Source organism: Mustela lutreola, chromosome 17 (assembly GCF_030435805.1).
Source record: "Mustela lutreola isolate mMusLut2 chromosome 17, mMusLut2.pri, whole genome shotgun sequence".
In the NCBI taxonomy this organism is placed as follows: domain Eukaryota; kingdom Metazoa; phylum Chordata; class Mammalia; order Carnivora; family Mustelidae; genus Mustela; species Mustela lutreola.
In genome coordinates, this window is record NC_081306.1 from 35,677,592 (window position 1) to 35,697,807 (window position 20,216).

The window sequence follows — 20,216 nt, forward strand, 5'->3', positions numbered from 1 at the left end:
CTTGTCGTAGGAATGGCCCTGGGGGCCCGAGGAGGTAATGGGCTCAGCTGCTCGAGGCAATCCCTGCCCTAGGCAGGGAGGCGAACCGGGGGTGTTACTTTAGGCCCCCAGCACCCCCAGGGTCATGCTGGACATCAGCCTCCCTCTGCACCCATGCACTCATGGCTGCTGTTCCAGGACCTGCAGGAAGGGCAGAGGGGGAGCCGATACCCAGGACACCCCGTGGAGGCCTGGAGATGTCCACAGGGCCGGGCAGGGAGGGAGCAGAGGGGCTCACGTGGACAATGTTCTCTTACGCTTGGGGGTGCCAAACGTGCCTTGTAGCGGCCCCATCGACAGAATTGGAAACCGAGGCTCCTAGAAGTGGTATTTGCTCGAGTCCACACGGCTTCTGTGCATTCATTCCATCCTTCGGCCCGGTGCCAGGCCCTGCGTTCTGCCAGCAACTGGGGGGCAGCGGGGGAAGCTGGCCATTCCCAGTGCTCCCAGTCTCCCCCCCAGGCCTCGGGCCTCGAGCCTTGGGCCTAGGTTCTCATTCTGGGGAAACAAAGAGTGGGTCTTTGCCACCTGGAGCTGGGATTGTGGGGAAACCCGTGTCTGGAGCGCCCTCTGCTGGGTGGTCTGTTTCTCACTGGGGACCGGGAAGTTTTAGGAAGGGGCTAGACTATGGGCAGGAGGGCAGGAAGGCACTCCCCACCCTCGGGTATCCAGGGAAGACAAAGCAGGGTAAAAGTTGGCTTTAGACCACAGATCTCATACTGACTGCTTTGCAACTGATACTGGGTCTGGGTCTCACCATGGTGGCTAGTATTTCAAAGCAGGTATCAGATGCATTAACGTCAGATCTTTTAAAATTGGAAGATCTGCCCACTCTGCACACTTCCCTGGGCACAAGGAAGGAGCTGAGCATGGTGGGCCATGTGCTTTCCTGTAAGCCACAGACCACTCCAGTCCCTATTGCCCTGTGCCCACCTGCCTCATTGAGTTACATGGCCCTGTGGGCATGTGCACTCTCTCCTCGACCATCCAGGGGGCCTGGCACCCTCAGCCAGCTGGTGGCATCGGAAGCCTGTGGACCTGACCTTGCGAGGGCCCCCACCTCCTGGGTGAGGCCACTGTGCTTCCCCACACAGCCCGGCCCAGTGGATCCCCCCCTTGCACGTACACACAAGCACACACACTGGTGACTGAGAGGGGACTCTGGCCCTCTGAGGGCTTGGCTGAACCTGCGGGGAGCAGGGGGCTGTCCTGGGGGGCCTCTTTCAACTCCTCCGGCTGGGGCACCCCACCTTGCTGATGTCTAAGGGTCTCTGAAGGATCTCAGGGAATGTGTGGCCTCCTTCCAAGGAGCCACTATTATGGTGCAGAGGAGGGACAGGAGGAGTGGAAGTTAAACCACCTCTAGAATTTGCTTCAGTCACTACTGAATGGTAGGTAGTGAGCTACTTGTCCCTAGAAGGGTTTAAGCGGGGTCTGGTTCCATGCACTCATTTATCTAACAGATATTTATTGGTGTGTGTAATGTGCCAGCCCTTGCTGTAGGTGTGAGGACCCCCATGGTGAGCTCCCTGGTTGGCCGTGTCATGGAGCTGGCCATCGGTGGGGAAGGACAGCTGTGCACCTGTGATGGGTGCTAAACCCATGAACCACTACATGCTACCTGGGACGGGTAGTGGCAAGGAGTGAGCCCGGCTGCGTGCTGGGAAGAGCAGCAGGGAGGGGCTGGTGCCAAGGCCCTGGGGCAGAGATGGCTCCCTGCGGTTCAGCATGAGAAGGGAGGCAGACAAGTGATGGGGTAATGGTGTGGGTGAAGCCAAAGTTGCAGGGCTTTGGGGCCGCGGTGGGGGAGATTGGGCTCCTTCCCTTCTGATGAGTTCAGGGACCAGCTTATTAGTCGGAGCCTCTGTGCTTCTGGGGTCCCTATTGGGGGGTGATGTCTCTAGCTTGTTCAAAGCTCTGAGTGGTTCTCTTCAAGTCAGGCATTTATTAGTTCACTTACATCAGCACACCTCTCAGAGCCAGGGGTGTTCCAGGCCGCCGGGGCTGGGGACTGGGGGACGGCCTGGGCCCTGACCTCCAGAAGAGGCTGTGTGATAGGGGTGCAGAGCAGAGGCCAGCAGAGACTGTAAAGTCCAGCCGGAGGTCAGGGAGGGCTTCCTGGAGGAGGCCTCAGCTGAGGGGCCAGCCTGACGGCTGCAGAACTGCGCTGGGACACAGTTCCGGACAGGCCCGACAGGCACCCACACTGTGTGCTGAGGGCAGGGGGAGTAGCGGAAGGGGTCATCACAAGGCATTCCACCCCCAGGGCAGGACTCCCTGAGCTCATAGCTCCCTGTGCCCCTTTTCACAGAAAGGGAAACTGAGGCCCACGAATGCAGGGGTCTGAATTGTCCCCTGGCAGCTTGTCAGTGGGAGTGGGCGAACGGTTGATGCGAAGCTGACTCGGTTCAGGGCCCGTGGCGGAGGGACCGATGTGCACGCGCACGTGCATGCGTGTCGGGCCTGGATCTGGGGGCTCCATCCCTCATTTGCTGAGCAAGCCTCCTCAAGTTACTCAGCCTCTCTGAGCCCGTTTCACGTCTGCAGGACAAGTGTTACTCTGCATACCCGGCCGAGCTCCCAGGAGACGGTGTGGACCTGGCCCCCATGCAGAGCCCGGCAAAACTCACACAGTGTGTCCTACTCTGAGCCACAGGCCATCTCCAGGCTTGGCACGCCCGTTTCCCATCCCCCGGAAAAGAGAGTCTGGCATCTCATTTTACTAGTTCGCCCTTCCACCTTGCATGGCTGTTGGGGAGACCGACTTCACCGTGATGGGAACTTTTGGTGTGTAGGGAAACTGAGGCCCAGGGAGCCTGAGCCACCAGCTCAGGTCACAGAGCAGCAGGGGCCTGGCACCCCAAGCAGAGACGCCTCCATCGCTGACCTCAGGGTCCCCGAGAGCAAAAGCAGCCTGGCCAGATCACAGACGCAGGCCAGGGCGCCCCCTGAGCCACGCGGTGTGGGCGACTGCCTTCCTGCCACCACAGGTCTGCCCAGGGTACAGGCTTGCCTGCCAGCCCCCAGCCTCCCCATCGTGGACACAGGAGGCGGGGGCAGGGCGGGAAGGGGCTCCTGGGCCAGCTGGGCTGTGGACACCAGCAGGGAAGTGCACGGAGACAGGAAGGAAGCCGCACTGCTGGAGTCTGGGGCCACCATTGTCTCACCTGGGGGTGGGGGTGCTGAGATGGCCCCTCGGGCTCAGGAGGCAGGCGGGCCCCACCCCGCGGCTGTCTCCTGCACCCTAGCCTCAGTTTCCCGGTCTGTAAAGCCTCAGAAGGCCAGATGCGTGTTGTGTCTGAAACTGCACAGCAGGTGACATGTGCGGCCAGCCCTCCAGGGCTTTGCCTGCCCAGACCCACTCCTGGGCTGAGGGCTCCGCTTGTCCCCGGAACTCGCCCAGGGTCAGACCGCAGGAAGGCAGAGCTGGAAGTGAGACCCGGTCTGCAGGCTCCAGAGTCCAGGGCCTTCCCTGCTCCCAGACAGCAGCTCTGCTGTCTGCTACACAACCTGCCTCTTCCTTAAGGAGCTCCCTCGTTTAGGCTACACCCTCTTTCAGGCTACACCCTCAGGGAACCTCATCCTGGGCTGTGACATCAGCACTTCCATCAGGGCAGAGCGAGGGGCAGGTGATGGGTAGGTAGAAAGATGGACAGACCGATGACGGATGGGGGGAGAGAGTCACTGGGATTGACGGCAGCACTGGGCGGCTGCCCCGGACGAGATTGCCAGGGCTCCCTCCCTTCCTCTACGTCCACCCTGCCCCCACCCTCACACACACGCACACGCACACATGCACACACGCACACGTGCACCTGCGCGCGCGCACACACAGCAGGGCTGGGAGCACGTCTCACTTCCAGGTGGGACAAGGAGAAACAGGAAAGACTCCTTCCTTCCACCCAACAGGAAGCAGGGCGAGGAGGCTTCGGGACCTCCCAGCAGACGGTCCTGGACTGGGCAGGATGCTCCCCCACGAGCTGAGCCAGAGGGGGTGTGCCCAGGGGTCTCGCAAGGGCAGCTGGCCAGGAGCTCCCCCATCATCCGACGTCATCTGACACCACTCCCCTTCCAGGGAACAAGGGAAGAGGTGAGGGGTCAGACCATCCCCAGGACACACAGGTCTCGGGGAAGACCCCACCCCCATCTCTGGTGGGGAGACTCTAGGGCTGCGTCCATCACCCCACCTCACCCTCTCCAACCCCCCCAGAGCAGCGGAGCCCCTGCAGCCTGCTCAAACTTTATTGAAGGCGGAGCTAGAATGGGAGGGGCCGAACCACACACCACTCCCCTCAGCTCCCCCAGGGTGGGCTCCACCAGACAAGGGACGGTTGCTGACTGAGGCTCCCTCCGGGGACTTCGGGCACAGCTCAGTGGCCCCCGTCCCTGCAAGCAGCCAAGACACCTGCCTCAGCCCCAGCCCGGCCCAGACCCCAGCACAGCCTCAAGGGTAGGACATGTTCGGTGGGCCCTGCTCCCTCGGGCCCCCCTCCCAGGCTGCTGGGGCCTGTCTGGTCCCGGGTGCAGCAGGGGACAGAGCTGGGCAGTTGGGGGGGGGCAGGTACATTACCACCAGCTCAGGTCCCTCCTGGCCAGCTCCACCTGGGCCAGGCGGTGGTCACTGAGCACCTGCACCCGGGTGATGGCCGCCAGCGGCCTGTGGCGGTGTGCGAACTGTAGCACCTTGTGCTCCTGGGCGTGGACGTGGAAGTGCTCCGCGTCTGAGCTGACCTCCATCTGGGGACAAGAGGCTGGTGACCGACAGCCCGTCATGGAGCCCAGGGCCCCTAAGCACGTGGAATCCCCCATCGTGCAGCCCCCCCGATGGGAGACCTGCACCCCCGCCAGATGGATGTCCCTTCCCTCTCTGAGGGGGGCACCCAGCTGCAAGACTCCCCTGGTCTTTACCCAGAATCCTCCGCAGTACATGGGGACACAGCGTCCTTCCTGCCAAGCAGCAGCAGGATAGCCTGGATGGCCTCCCGGCCCCCTTGGGCCTCCCCCTGCCCCCATCGGGCCTCCCCCTGGTCCCCACGGGCCTCCCCTCTGCTGCCCTCATCACCTCAAAGGGCTCCCCCAGCACCAGCGGGAAGACACTGGACACCTCCTCCTGGCCCCAGCGGCCCCCCTGGAACGTGTTGCCCACCATGGTGGCGCTGGAGAACCGGGGCTTGACGTGGAAGGCAATCTCCCCCGCCTCGGACAGGAAGTTGATCTCAAACCTGGGGGGGGGCGCGTCATGGGAGTTGTGGGACAGCAGGTAGCTGGGGAGTCACCCCACCCAAGGCTGAGAGGGGCTTCCTTGGGGAGGGCAGTGACCCTTACTTGTCCTCTCCAGAGTCAGAGTGTCCCTGGACCAGCAGGCTCCAGCCAGGGGCCAGGCCCCCTGCACAGAAGGCTTCGAACTGCATGCAAAAGGGGGGCAGAGTGTCCCCCACCTGTCCAGGAGGCCCCAGCCCACCTCACCCCCAGCACGGACTCTTCCCCGGGACCCTGGCCCAGCGTTCCCTTCACGGCAGCGTGGTAGGTGTCCTCCGAGCCACACCCCCTCATCCTGCAGGCCTGGGGAAGGGGCACCTGGGTACGGGGGGGGCCCCGGCTGGCTCTGCACCCTTGTCACCTACCTGCAGCGCCATCTCGCTTGCCTGCTTTTGCGGGCGTGGAGCCTGAGCCCAGACTTATAGGCAGGTGGGCAGGACACGGGAGCCCCACCCCTGGGACAGCGGGCAGACTGACCGGCCCCTCCCTGGCCCCAGCCCTCTCCCCCAACCTTATCAACACATATGCTAGTCAAGTGCCAGAAGCAGGGTGGCAGGCCCTGGGCCCCTCCCCACCCCCACTTCACTTACTAGGGTCCTAGGAAAGCACTTCTGCTTCCCACCCCGAGCAGCTTCCTCCGGGCTCCAGGGACCCAAGCCCTCATCACTGCTCAAGGGAGAGGAGGTGGGGGAACGGCAGGCCTACCAACCCTGCCTGGGCCTTCTGGGGGCCCGGCCTGTGTTCCTCCCAGCCCAGCCCAGCCCAGCCTCCCCGGCTGCCCTGCTCCAGCCAGCTCAGCTAGCCCCGTGGGGCACTGTGCCGGGATTAGGCTGGGGCTGTGGTCAGCGCATTCCTGGGCTCTGGCTGATGGAGTGGGGGAGGGCCTTTCCCATACCCCAACGCCCCTGCTGGCCTGGAGCCTCAGCCTCTCTCAGCTGAGCTGGGGAGGAGGCCTGGCCGGGGGCCCCCAGAGAGTGTGTAGGGGAGGGGTCAGGGTCTCCCCAGGCTGGGGGGCCACCTGGCTGGATTGTCCAGGGAGCGGGCCTTAAGGGGAGCCAGGCTGGGCCCGAGGAGCGCTGGGGCTGCTACATGCGGTGAGTGTGTGTGTGTAGGGAGTGTGGGTGTGTGGTGAGTGCGGGATCCCATGCAGTTTCCCTGCCCAGTGCATCTCCGGGGGATGGGCACCCATCTGCACACCTCAAGCCCCGGGGATAACCTGGCTGGCTGTCACCCCCTTGTTACCCTCAGCCTCCCCCGTGTGCGGGCCAGTCTTGACGAAGGGAGGATGCTAAGGCCGGACTGGAAGCTGAGATGGCCAGGATGGCCCGTTGGCGGGGCAGGGCACTGTGGTGCACCCGGGCCAGGCTGCAGGAGGCAGCACTGAGCAGTGGCGGGGGGTGGGGGTGGGGGGGGTGCTGTCCTGACTCCCACCTTGCAGAGCCCTGTCCCAGCCCAGCCTGGCTGTCCTAGGGTTCACAGGCCGCAGACCCCTCGCAGCTGCCTCCCCGTGAGGACCACGGAGAAGGGAGGCCCTGCCACAGCTGGCCAGCAGGAGGGTGAAGCCTATCCGTGCCTCTCCACCTCTGCGTCCTGTGTCCTGTCCCCTGTCCCTAGAGTGTTGGGACTGGGCAGTCAGGGGTCCAGAGAAGGCTTGAGCTAGTAGCCTCTGGGCCTCAGTCTTCCCAGCTGTGCCCTGGGCTCAGCAGTCTTGCTCTGCCGTGCTAACCTCTCCCCCCCGTGCCTGTCCCCTCAAAGGGAGAGGGCGGTCCAGGCAGCCACAGCCCTAGCTGCACACAGGAAGCTGGGCCATTGTCACCTTACTTTGGGGTCGGCGGGGGCACTGATGGAGGAACCTTGGGAGTCAGCTGTCTAAAGCCCTAGCCAGGCATTAGGGGACCTTCGAGTGGGGCTTGTCCCCCAGACTCCCTGGACAGAAGGCCTGAGTTCTCTGCCTGGACAAGAGCACTGGTGTGGGGTGAGGAGGCCTCAGGAACCCCTGCCTGGGCAGGCCCGCTGCTCCCTGAGTCTCCCTGAGCCTCCCCTTTTGAGCATTGGGGATTTGCAGGAAGCCAGGGGGCCTCGAGGGCGCAGGGCTGAGAGCCTGGTCGGTCCATGACCAGCCTGGAGACCTCCCAGTAGGCCTACCTACACGAAGCAGGCCCTGGGCCTCCATGCACACCGTGGTACTTGTTCCTGATGTGAGCAGACACATGGCCAGGCTGTGGTCTCGCCCGGCCTGGGCTTTGCAACCTCTCCCACGAGGGGCGGGAGCCAGAAGCAGTCTAAGCTTCCCCGTGGCTGCAACCCGAGAGGCCCGAGTAGGGCTGGGGAATGGAAAGAGGGACATAGAGGTTCCATGTGGTTGGCCCAGCCCATAGGCAACCCCCAATGTCATGGAGTTCAGGTGGGGCCACAACCTGGCCCCGGGGGTCAGGGCAGCTGTGGACAGTGCACCCCCACCCCCAAGTTGCTGGCCAGGCAGCGCTGGGCCCCGGGAGCAAACAGACCTGGCAGCCCAGGTGCCTCCCCCGCCCCCCTCCCGGATGTGCGGTTTTGCCCTGGGCTCTGGACCTTCACGGGCTCAGAGGAGGGTGGACTCAGCACCGCATCCAGTGGGATGGGGCGTTGTCTGGGCTGGCTTCCTGGAGGGGGTGGCGCCTCAAGCAGGCCTTGAAGAATAAGGACTTAGAAGGGTGCTGGAGGGTGAGGTCTCAGGCCTTGCACGGGAGCGGGGTGGGGGGATCGCTTGGGAAGGATCTGACACACCTTCGGGACAGTTTTCAGCGATCCATGACCTCACCTCTGGAGGGCAGCCCACCTTCCGTGGGCGTGCCGGAGCCGGTCAGTGCCCTGGCTGGCTCAGACTGGAGGAAGCCCCCAGAGTCCCTCAGGGAGGGTGGCGGCGCGAGAACACCGGTGCCCAGTCTGCTGCTCCTCTCAGTGTGGGCACCCAGCCCAGCCCAGCCGTGGGCGATTCCAGGTCATTGGGATCTTGAGCCAGCCCTCCCACGACCCCCACACCATCCCCCACCCGCATCTGGAACCGCTTGCTGATGGCATGGTCAGCAAAGACAGTCTCCACCCCGACCTGGCAAGGGGCAGCGCTGGAACTGGGACATGTGGCCTCAGGCTGGCTGTCCCCCTGGCTGGGCCCTTGGTGGCCTTTGGCACGTAGCAGCTGGTTCTCCTCTCTGCTGGGACTGTGACGCGATTGTGCATTCTGGGGCAGCAGGGAGACCCAGTTCAGTATGTAGCGTGCTGCCAGTCAGGAGGCTGCGGGCCACCATTGCCCAGATGGGGAAACTGAGACCCAGGAGCCCCATGGAGGGCCTCTGTGTCCCTCTGGAGCCCCCTGCCAGCTATGTCCAACCAACACCCTCCCCAAGTCCCACCTGCTCACAGCTTAGCCCCATCTCTCATAAATCCCTCCTTGCTCTCCCTCCTCTGAATCATTCGCTCACTCAGGGCAGCAGTCACGTACCCCAGGCCATTCATGGAGGCCCTGCTGTGTGCCAGGAGCTGCCAGGTACCCTCCGGGGTCAGTAGGAAGGAGGCAGGTCTGAGCCCGACCCATGGCAGCCCTTCTCTTGCTCCATGTGGACGGAGGCCCCCAGGCCCGGGGGAGGAAGCTGTGGGGGCGATCGGGGAGCTCAGCTCATCGTGCCTATGGTGGGTTACTTCTACGGTGTGCCCAGTGCGGTGCCTGCCACACATGTCCCTCGCTGGGAGAGGGAAGCAACCTCTCACTCATTCACTTGCTCAGAACACGTTTCTTGTGCACCTGTGATCTGGAAGGCCCTGAGCAGTTTCACAAACAGACATACAGGCAGCCATGGTCCCCGCCCTCACAGAGCTTCCAGTGACTGAGGAAGGGGCAGGCATTAAATGACTAATCCAGTCTTACGTTATCCAGTTATCAGTTTCTGAAGGGAAATCTGGGGAGGGACAATTGTGTCCAGGGGGGCCTGGCCTGATACCAGCAGGTCAGGGAGACTTCCTGGAGGAGGTGACTTTGAGCTGAGCCCAGAAGAGGAAGGGCTCACCAAGGATGGGGGAGCATGTGCAAAGGCCCTGGGGAGGGCAGACCTATGGGAGTGTGAGGGGCCGGGCTGGGGCTGGGGAAAGCCACCCCGTCTTTGCTGTCTGGCTGGGGTCCAGCCCTTCCAGCCTCCCCTGCCAGGCGCCACCTTCCCTTTCCCTAATTTGGCCCGGCATTTTTCCTGGCCAGGCCACCCACCCAGTGCCTGGCCATTGTCTGGGTGTCTCCTGCTTCCCGCCCTTGAGTCTCTTATCACCCGGAGAATCTGCTCGCTTGGGGGCATTTGGGGGCTGATAAGGCTTTGCTGGAGCCAAGGACAGGCAGGCGCTGCCTGTTCTGACGCTACCCCCTTGCTGGCATGGGCTGGCCAGCAGCGGCCGAAGGATACTCAGCAGACATGGCCCGGCCTCCCCACTTCAGGGACCACAGGGCTGCCCCTTCTACTCTGCACCTTTCCCTCTATCCCCTACAAATCAGAGCAGACCCATCTGCTTCTTACAGGCCCCTTTCTGGGCCCCAGTGTCTCCATCTGGGGTTGTGGGATCATGGGCATGGGCCAGATGCTCGGCCAGGGGACAGAAGCAAGGCTGCCCTGGCCAGGGGAGGTTGGGGCCTGGCTGGCGCTAGGGGATCCTCTTGGGGGACACTGGCAGTGAGCGAACCAGGATGGCAGCCATCTCTGAGGGAGCTCAACTAGCCTGCCCCAGCCACCCAAAGGGCTGGCACCCTGGGCCAGGCACGGGAGGCCATGGGAGGCCCTTGCAGGGCTGGGGGCCAGCTGTGCAGGGCAGGGTGGGGGTAGACATCTGGACTGGAGGGGGGCTGTGATGATTTCTCCAGATGGGCGCTGGGCTCCAGGGTTATAAACACGCAGCAACAGCCGGGACTCGAGGAAGGGCGAGCTGAGAATCCGATTAGATCAGAAAGCAGCTGGGTGGGGATCCTGGAGCCGGGCTGTGGTGGCTTAAAGATAGGATACTGGAGCCTCGATAATCCCAGGGCTCTCCCCTGGTAGCAGGCCAGGGTCTGGGACACCGGATGTAGGTTCAAGCCCCCATTGTGTAGACAGGGCGGCCGTGTGACCTGGAGGTGCGGCCCCTCCTGGGGTTGGGGGGCGAGGCACGCAGGGAAGAGACGCAAACAGCACAGACCCCCATTCACTGCACAGCCTTGTGGGGGAAAGATGGACATGTGTGGCAGCAGGACAGATGAATGATAAATAGCTTGACAAGGGCACGGAACATTCTAGATGTGTGTGGGCTAGCAAGAAAGGGAACTAGAGAGCTGGGCAGTCCGTTTTGGTAGGTACTGACCACATGTACCCACAGAGCTGCTGAAATGGGTTTTACAAGACTCAGTGCAAAAAAAAAAAAATTAAATCTCATTAATAATATTTAATATCGATTACTTATTAAATGAAATTATTTTTGGATATAGTGGGTTAAATAAAATATATTATTAAAATTAATTCCACCTGTTTTTAAAACTTTTCTTTTCTTTTCTTTTCTTTTAGGTAGGCTCTACACCCGGCACAGAACCCCACGTGGGGCTTGAACTCATGATCAAGACCTGAGCTGAAAACAAGCTGGCCAAGACCTGAGTTGGACACTTAACCGACTGAGCCACCCAGGTGACCCTTTTAAGCTTTTTTTTTTTTAACATGGCCATGAGAAAAGGTCAAATTAGTTCTGTGGCTTGCATTTCGCGTCTATGGAACAGCGCAGAATGGAGAGGGTAGGAGGGAGGGGTGGGAGCACTGGGGCCAGAGCTGAGAGGGGGCTCTCAGGGGAGGCGACCCCTGAGACCTTGTGCTGAGAAGGTCGCAGCCCAGGAGACCTGGGAAGAAGAAGCAGACAGAAGGAATAGTAGGTGCAAAGGTCCTGAGGTGCAAGCGGCCAGCAGCTGCGTTTCTGGAGTGTGGGAATGTGGGGCAGGGGTAGTATGAGGTGAGGTCGTGAAGGTGAGCGGAGGCCACGTCTGTGAGACTGACAGGCTGGGGCCACACGGAGAGACTCCAGTGTCCCGCTCCCCCATCCCCCAGGGCCAGGCCAGCTGATGGGGAATGAGCTGGTCTGGGTCGGCCCCGACTCTAGAACCCTCTCGGGACGGTTCAGGCCCAGCATAGCCAAGAAGCCCGCGACCGCTGCCTCCCCCTTCCCTCTAGACACCAGGATGTCGTTGCCCTGTGCTGTGTCCTCACAGCCCAGTCCGGGCCCGCTGCCACCTCCCCCTCCCGCTCAGGCTGACCCCCGTTGGCTTCCAAAGCTCCCGCCAAGACTCTCGGGAAAGGCCCAGGGGAGCCGCCAGCTCCCGAAATAACCTCACACCAGTTCCAGGACCTCTGCAGAGGGGCGGAGTGCCGGAACCCGGGGCTATGAGCACCGCTGAGCCCCCGCGGGCTGGGGGCTGGGAATGAGGATGCAGGGGATGGGGACAGGGAAACAGAGGGAGAGCAGCGGGGGGTCGGGGGGCAGGGAGCCCCTGTCAACGCCCCCAGGCCAGCAGGCCTCCAGAGTACAGAGGAGCTGCACCCAGGAGTTGGGGTCGGGTGGGTGGGTGGCGCTGCAGACGGTGGGGGCTGGGTAGAGGATCAGGCCGCAGGACTCAGACGTCTACAGGGCTTATCTTCTCGCCCCTCCCCCCCGCTTTTTCCCAGGTGGGAAACAGGGTGCAGAGAGGCTGAGCACGTGTCCGGGGACCCCAGTGCATGAGCGGCAGGCGAGGACACGGCTGGCCAGGCGCCTTTCCCTCGGTGGCCTTCACGCGCTTGGTTACTGTCCTCTCAGCTGGCCGACAGGCTGACAGAATGTTCTCCCCCAGCACTGGGTCCCCAGGGGGCTGGGACTGTCTTCAAACAGCGCGGCGTGCGGTGGCCAGGCCTATGGAATTTCCCCAGCCTGAGGAGCACTGAGGCGGGTTTGGGAGGGGAAACTGAGGCAGGAGGGGGCCGCCCAGGGCCCAGCGTGGGATTTTGGGACAAGAAACAGGGTCGGTCTTTTGAGATGAAAAGGGTCTTCCCTACAAGTCCCCCAGCCAGATCCCCGTGATCCGCCCATGCATTCAGCAGTTCCCTCCAGAACGCTCGCCGTGTGCTGGGGGCTGGGAGACCATGGCGGACACGGGGAGCAGGCCGAGGGAAGACAGGCCAGGTGGGCAGAGGGGAGGCGGGCAGCCCAGATTGGTCCGGGGCTGTATGGTCAGCACCAAGACTCTGTGGTGTCTGGGGAGCCCCCAGTCCACAACCCCTCCCAGCAAAGAGAGGCGCTTCCTACTGAAGACCCGGCTGGCTGCTCTGGCCTGTGGCCGTTCCCTACCCCCCACACCATCCCCGCCCCCCCAAGCAGGCAATGGTGGAAACTTGGCATCATATTTCTCAGGATAGAAAATAAAAGCAAAGAAAAACCACTTGCATGTGAGCTCCTGTGGTGAGGAAGAGCCTTTCATGGGACATTCAAGTGAGGGCCACCGTAGGGTGCCCCAGGGAGCCGTGAAATGTAGGAGGACAGGCTGGGCTGACAGCAGCCTCGCACCTCACGGGAGGACGCCCACCCCGGGGAACAGGGAGCTGTCCTGGGGGCCGGTCAGGGTGACCGGACAGAGCCTGTGGTGCCTTGGGCGGGGGGGGGGGGGCGGGCAGGAGAGGACCCAGTGGAGAGGGAAGCCGGGGTGCGTGGCCAGCAGGGAGCAGGAGAATGTTCAAGGGGAGCTGATCCCCAAGATCCGCCCCCTCAAACCACGGCTCAGCAGTTGGGGGGGCCTGGGGCAGACAGAGTGCAAAGAGTGGGCGGGAGGAAGTGGAGACCCTCCTCCCACCATGGCCTTGGCCTCCCCACCCCAGACAGGCTCAGGACCAGCTTACCAGCTCACTGCAGCCACCGGGGCCACCCGGGTCACTCCCACCCCTGCTCCCCTCTGTGCTCTGACTGCTGCTGCCACTTCCCTGGGCTGGGACGGACACAGCATTCTTTCAAAAACATTTCCTTTGCAAAATAATCCTTCGAAATATGTTTTTGGAAATGGACTCCTGATCTGAACAGGAAGAAGTTAATTATGGTCCCTCCCCAGAGGGGTGTGGGGGAGGAAGCCCGGGGGTCAGGAACATGAGTGAGGGCCAGGACGGACGCTGCCCCGCCGCACCCCAGGCCTGGCCTCAGCTCCCCTTCCCCAGGACCCCTGGTCCCCTCTGCCGTCCCCACCGCCCCACACCCATGATGGCTCTCCAAAGCCCCAAGCTCCCCAGCCCACAGATGGGGAGACAGAGACCCGGGGAGGGCCAGGGACTTGGCCAAGGTCAGAGGTTGGAGGCAGAGCCCCTCCCCTGCGTGGCAACCACGTGGATGTGTGGGTGAAGGTGTGCGTGTGCAGGTGGCCGAGGAAAGCTCGTGGGGTCTGTGGCGTTGGCTCAGCTGGCTGGGGCGGTGGGGGCTCCAACTTCCCCGCCTGCCAGGTCACCTTCCCAGGTGCAGAGGCACCGGTTGGATTAGGATCCCTGGGGGAAGAGGGTGAGGGCTCCCTTCAGGCACCTGCCCTCAACACCCCCAACCACCATCCACACAAGGGCCACCTGGTGTGCCCGACAGACCGCCTCTGGGTGCCTCTGGATACCTCTGTCCCTCTCCGTTCTGACGCTCTGTTCTGGGCCATGCATCTCACAGGTACAAGGGCTTATAGTGATCTCGGACGCTGGGGTGTCCGGACTCCTGTCCAGCCGGGGGGCCTTCCTCCCCAGCCTCCAGCCTGGGGTGAGAGTATAGATCTCAGGCAGGAGCCCCGTCCTCAGATCTGCCATCCCGTCACCACCGCTGTGCGCGAGCCCGGCGAATGCGTCCCATCTTCTGGTTTGGGTTGCCGGGCGGGGCCGACGGGCTAAAATCAAGATCAAGGCATCTGCAGGTTCATATTCCTCCTGAGGCTCTGCTTTCTCCAGCTTCTGGAAGCTGCCTGCGTCCTCGGCTGAGGGCCGGCCACAGGTTCCAAGGCCACAAGAGCACCCTCCACCCAGTGTCGGTGGCCGGCCCCACCTGCCTCCTGACCCGGGTGCCGAAGACCCCTGTGATTGCACTGGGGAACACCCACGGGACCCTGGATACCCCCTCCTTCTCCAGCTTCGCCGAACCACATCCTCAACGCCCCTTTGACCGTGAAAGGGGACATCGTCACAGGTCCCAGGCAAGAGGTCCCGGACGTCTTTGGGAGGGCTCTGTTCCGCCTGCCACGTCGTCCTTCTGTGTTGTCTGTCCATCTGCTCACGTGTTCCTCTGACCTCTGACTGTCCTGTACTTTATTTGCCTGCCTGTCCGGTCGGCAGGCCAGCCGGGGGTTATCTTTCCATCCCCTGCCTGTCTGTGGGGGCAGCCATTCTTGCAGTCATCCGCCTGCCCATCGGTCCATAGAGGGCAGGACGTGGCAGAGAAGCACCAGAGAGTCACGGCAGGCGTGGGGGTCACAGGCTGGGGCCCTGAGCCCTTCCACTCTGCCAGGCTCAGTCTGCCAGTCTTCCTCTTCCTCACAGCTCCTTCCTGAAACCCGCCGCTGTCACCAGCCCCCAAAGACAAGCAGCTTCCTCTGTCCAGAGAAGGACTCCCTGAGTCCAGAGGGGCACAGCTCACCCTCCTGGTCTCTGGCCCCCGCCCCGTGGAGCTGGGGGCATCTGCTCCACGGACTCAGACCCGGCGTTGGCCCCAAGGGCTGTGGAGGGAGCCGCTGCCCTAGTGGACAGACGGTCGCAGGGCCGCAGGGCCGGGGGGGGGGGGGCGCTGACCCCACGCACTGCTTCTCTGCCCCTCTGGAGTTTAGTGCGGGGGCAAGCCTTGGGTCCCAGGGGAGGCTGTGGGAAAGGCCCCCGCAGACCCCTCGCTGGCTTCAGGGTGTCTTGTGGGGGAATGTCAGTCACCCAGGGCTTGGGGAGAGGGCCCTGGACCAAGCCCAGGATGATTCGATGAGGAAAAAATGCCCCCAAGAGGACAAGCTTGCCTCAGCTGCCAAGATGACCACGCTTGTCACAGCCTCACTCGCCTTATCTCCCCAGTGGGATGAGCAAGGGGACGCCAGGCTCCCTGGCCCCTCAAGGGGACCCCAAACCAGAGGCTGGGACCTCTCTATGTCTCGCTGTGTCTGTCTCTCACTGTCTCCCTGTCTCTGTCTCTAACAGTCTCGACGTCTTATGTCTCTGTGTCTCACTGTCTCTGTTTTGCTCTGTCTCTCATGGTCTCACTGTCTCTGTCTCTCACTATGTGTCTCACTGTCTCTGTGTCTCACTGTCTCCATATCTCTCTGTATCTATGTCTTGCTATCTCTCTCACTATCTCTGTCTCTGTCTCACTGTCTCTGTCTCTCACTGTCTCTGTCGCTTCCTCTCTGGCTCCCTCCACTCCCTCTCTGACCACACTCTCCCTCTCGGAGCCTCAGAGACACAGAGCCCCTGCCATGTAGTGTGAACCTCTTCTCCAGGATGGGATCCTCGTGGCCAGTAGGAGTGACCTCAGGGCAGGCCGTGCCCCCGTGGGTAACCCCCAGAATCCGCATCCCTTCCTCTGCCTGCCTAGGTATTCAGGGGTGGCCCCCTAGGGTCCAAGACCAGGATGCGGTGTGGTCAGGACCCATGACTCAGCCAGCATCCCGGAAGTCCTGAGCACAGGGGTGGGGTGTATGTGTCTGTGGACAGGTGTGTATGTCTGTGGACAGGTGGGGTGGGTATATGGACAGGTGTGTGTGTGTGTGTGTGTCTGTGGACAGGTGGGGTGTGGGTGAGTGACTATGTGTGTGGCTGTGTGCACGGGTGGCAGGGTGTGAGGACTTGGCAGAGACAGATGCTTCATGTGTGCGGGTCCCCGCAGGGCCATGGTGGTCACCTGGGCCTGAAGCCTGCCCTGCAGCTGCTGGCCAGCTCCATCCCCCGTCCACTCTCCACGTGGCCTTCCGAGGCACAGGCCCGAGAGGCCACCTCCTGCCACCACCACCCCCCCCCGCCGGCACGTGGCCTGTGAGCGGCAGGCAGGAACGGGTGTGCCGGGCTCGTGGGCCGGGGCTGCTGGAGGGCCCGGAAGGGAGGCGGGCATCCCAGAGGTCCCCGGGGGGCCGGGGTGGGCCGGGCAGGCGTCCGGGCGGTGTCTCTCAGGGCCACGGCAATGCCCACGGCCCTGCCTCCCGCCCCCGCGGCCTCCCCCAGACCCGGGCTCCCCTGCATCTGGGAGCACACCGAGTCTGTGGGGGTCACATCGCTGAGGGGTCCGGCTCCAGTGTCGCCCTCACCGGCGTGGCAGGCACAGCTGGAGAAGGAGTCCGGACGCAGGAAAGACGGCTGACCCCGAGCCCCGTGTGTGTGCCTGACTCCGGGCCTCAGCTGGTCAGGAGGGCGCGGATCTCCTGCTTCCGTCCCCACCCGCTCGTCGAGCAGCTCCAGGCCCTGATGGCCCGAGGCTCCGGGCAGTGGCTGAAGCCCAAGGGCTCTGGCCCTCCCCAGTCCCCTGCCCCTCCTCAGGGCTTGAGGTCCCTTTCCCCTCGTCTCCTGAGACCCCGGGGAGGCCAGGGGGGCCGGCGTTTAATGAGGAAAGGGAGTGACCTGCTCTCCCGTGCCAGGGACAGCCCCCAGGGCCCTGCCCCCTGCGCCTGCAGCTCCCAGGGGAGCAGTGTGGGCCCCTCATCTTGCTCCCGAGGCTGCCGCGGCCCCCACACTCCCCCGCACCTATGAAGCCGGTGGGGCCACAGGCCGGTGAACGGGGTCTGGGAGGGCCTCCTGCACATTTGGGACATTTTCCATGTGTGGACCGTGGAGGGGGCTGGGGGTCCAGAAAAGAAGAGAGGCTGGTGGGTGGGGTTGGGTGGGGGTTGGGTGGGGGAGCAGGCAGGGAGGGTCGCAGGTCCCCTGTTTCCCGGGCCACTTCTTCTAGGTCCCTTGCCCGTCACACCCGCAAACATGCACATGCACACACATACACACGCCTCACACTGTAAATGCTGGTGCTGGGCTAGGAGAGGCATGTGGGGCGTCAACTCTGGGGCGGTGACGGACCCTCACCACCTTCTTCCTCCCCGCAAAGAGCAGCCCCGCTCAGCACCCAGCACGTGCGTGGCTGCCCTGCCTGCGGCCGACCGTGGGGGCCCACTCGGACCGCGGGCCTTTCCATGTAGGCAGCAGGCTGGGTCCTGGATCCCAGAGGCCAGCCTCTGCATCTGTGATCTGGTTCATGCTCAGATCCCCCACCTCAGTCCAAGTTCTCCTTGAGGTGGGGGTGGGGCGGGCCCCGGGGCCCAGGGAGTCACGCCCGGCTTCTGGAGGTCTCTGGAGGTCGAGGCTGGCAGGCGGGACTAGAGCACAGGCCAGGCTGTGCCCAGGGTGGGGGCTGCGTCCTGTCTGTCTGTCCATTGTTTGCAGCCAGAATGGAGGGGAGGGGCTGGGGGAAGGCGGGATGTGGGAGCAGGGGTGAGGCAGGGAGGGCCAGACCTGTTAACAAGCTTCTTCCCAGCCCCCAACCCTTCTTACCTCCCCGGGCCCTTTCCAGGCGGAAAATTCAATTAGTTTCGAGCAACTGCTTTGCTTAAGAGCCAGAGAAAGGGGTGAAGAGGGAAGGGGGTCTGCGTGGCGGCTGGGGTGTGCACTGAGGGGATGCAGCAAGGGGACATGGGAGGCCAGCAGCCTGCTTTATGTCTGCGTGTTTCTGCTGAGTCCCTGTCCGGTGGGCCTCCGTCGTGTGACTTTGTATGTGACCGTGTGCCCCTGGGTCCTTGTGTGCCCGCTCCCGTTCCCTGCACAAACGTGGCCCTCACAGCCCCCAGCACCCCCGCGTGTGCAACGGCATCAGTCCTGACTGCCAACCCCCTGTCCTGGCTCAACTCCAGGCTCTGGGCTGTCGAGAATGGATGCCTGGTTGTGGGCGGGGGGTGGGGGGTGGGGGCGATGCACACAGACAGATGGGGAGCATTGCCCCCTGCAAAATGCAGCAGGCCACCACCCACGCTCAGCTCCCCAGGCTGGGTGCTGATCTAGGCCTCATACACTCTAGCCTTCTGGCCACAGGGCCTTTGCACATAGCCTCCCCCCATGCCTGCCGGCTTCCCCTTGAGGAACCTTGCCCCAGCGTGGCTCAGTCCTTGTTTTCACTCTCCAGTCATCCCTGGGCGTCACAGCAAGTAGCCAAAATCCTTTGTGACGAGGTGGGGGTAGTCCTGCCAGGACCTCTGTCTGTCCCTGTGCCCGGAGTTGTGCTTGGTAGATGTTGGCTGAGTGAGAGAAGTACCAGGTGCACACAGAGGCTTAGAAGCACCCTTCTCTGACTAGCAAACTCCTGTGCACCTCGCTCCCAGCACCCGCTCCTCTGGGATGTGCAGAGTGCTCAGAGGGTCAGTGGGAACAAGGCACCGCAGTTTGGCCCTCTGCTGGGGCTTCTGCGCCTGCCTCTGGGACCTGCTGTCTCCTGGCCCAAGCCCATGGTCTGCCATCCTGCCTCCCTTACTCTGACCCAACGACGGCACGGACTCCCTTCTTCCTGCTAGGGTCCCACTCAGAACGCACATAGGACACGTGGGAAAGGATCTGGTCCATGTACCTCTTCGTGGAAGGCCTCTGTGCCACCCAGGGTGCCAGATGGGGCCCAGGATGCCCGTCTGACCCAGTCCTGTGTCTTGGCGCCTGTGCCCCTGCTGCGCAGCTGGCCTTCCCCCTGGGCCCCTGCTCCCGCTCTGCTCCCCAATTCCAGGGTCTCTGAGGCTGTGAGGAGTGGAGGGGGGCCACCTGAGCCGGCACATTGTGGGTGCCCTGGACACAGATGGGGCGGAAATTCACAGGGAGACCGGGGACATGGGGAGGGCAGCGACCTGTCTGCGTGCTGGACGCAGAGGGACCCCTCCCGGCAGGTACAGGGCCTTCGAGGGAAGGAAGGGGTTTGGGCAGGCCAGATGCGGGGAGGGGCTGCCTGCAGAGGAATGTGGCCTGGCCCCTCCTCTTCCCCCAGGAGGGACAGAGGCAGATGGCAGCTGGGGGGTTGAGGACAAGGGGGAGGCCCAGCCAGCCCAGCCCGAGGCCCCTCGTCAGTAGCTCTGGGGGCACATCCTTCTCAGGTTCCTGGCCCCCCAGCCTGCACCAGCTGTGTGCAGCTGGGGCCTCGTCCTAAGGAAACCCAATACTGGGGGAGGGGCGGGGCTGGGGTCCAGGGCACCAGGCTGCTCCCGGACCTCTGTGCATGGGCTTTTCCCCAGCCACTTGTGACCTGCTCGTCAATAGATGGTGACATGTGCGAGCACACCAGCTGGGGGACTGGAGGTGGAAGCGCCCCAGAGAAGGCTGCAGGATGCTGGGTCCGGAGGGGGTGCCAGTGAGCCGCAGGAGCGAGAAGACGCCAGGCCCCACACCCGCCCCCACGGCCTGCTTTTCCCGGAACGTTCCTGCCCTGGCCAGCCTCTGGCACCTCCTTTCTCCCGTGGGAACCTCCCCACCTCCAGGAGGGGACAGGACTGAGCCTGGGGCTCTGCCCGTGTCCAGGAGGAGGAACTGAGGTCTGGAGACGCAGCCACATGCCTGATGCCACATGGAGCAGGCTTTGCCGTTGGAGGCCGGCTGCCCCCTCCACTCCCCCACCCCCCCCCCACCCTGGTCGAGGCTTTCCACACCCCCCAGGGCCCATGCCCGCCACTGTCCCAACACAAGGATGGGCGCACCGACCCTCTGCCCGGGCTGCCAGCTGCCCCCAGCTCCCTGGGTCCTGCTGGGAGCCCAGAAGGCATAGACCTGCAGTGAGGGGCTTCCACATGGCCGGAACCCCCGTCGGCGGGGCTTAGACACCTGCCCCGCCTCCTGCCCACCCCTGGCTGCCCACGCGTTTCTGCACATCTCAGCTTTCAAGAGGCCTCTCCTTAGCCAGAGGCTGGGCCTCCTGCTCTGGGA

At 63.3% G+C, this 20,216-nt stretch overlaps 1 protein-coding gene across 1 annotated transcript; it reads right to left on the reverse strand.

Annotated features, from left to right (window-relative positions):
- Positions 1-4,278: 4,278 nt before the first annotated feature.
- GRIFIN (galectin-related inter-fiber protein) lies at positions 4,279-5,675 on the reverse strand. The gene is made up of 5 exons (XM_059154452.1): positions 5,664-5,675; positions 5,365-5,477; positions 5,102-5,261; positions 4,610-4,776; positions 4,279-4,425 (listed from the first exon to the last, which is right to left on the reverse strand). Exons 1-5 carry the CDS (start codon positions 5,673-5,675, stop codon positions 4,410-4,412), a joined length of 468 nt encoding a protein of 155 aa, XP_059010435.1. The 3' UTR covers positions 4,279-4,409.
- Between the last annotated feature and the right edge of the window lie 14,541 nt (positions 5,676-20,216).

Excerpts from the sequence above, each read along its gene's own strand:
- GRIFIN (XM_059154452.1), bottom strand. Across the intron at positions 5,262-5,364 it reads TCTGACTCTGGAGAGGACAA|GTTTGAGATCAACTTCCTGT; the intron begins GTAAGGGTCACT and ends GCCCCCCCCCAG. Across the intron at positions 4,777-5,101 it reads TGCTGGGGGAGCCCTTTGAG|ATGGAGGTCAGCTCAGACGC; the intron begins GTGATGAGGGCA and ends TCTTGTCCCCAG.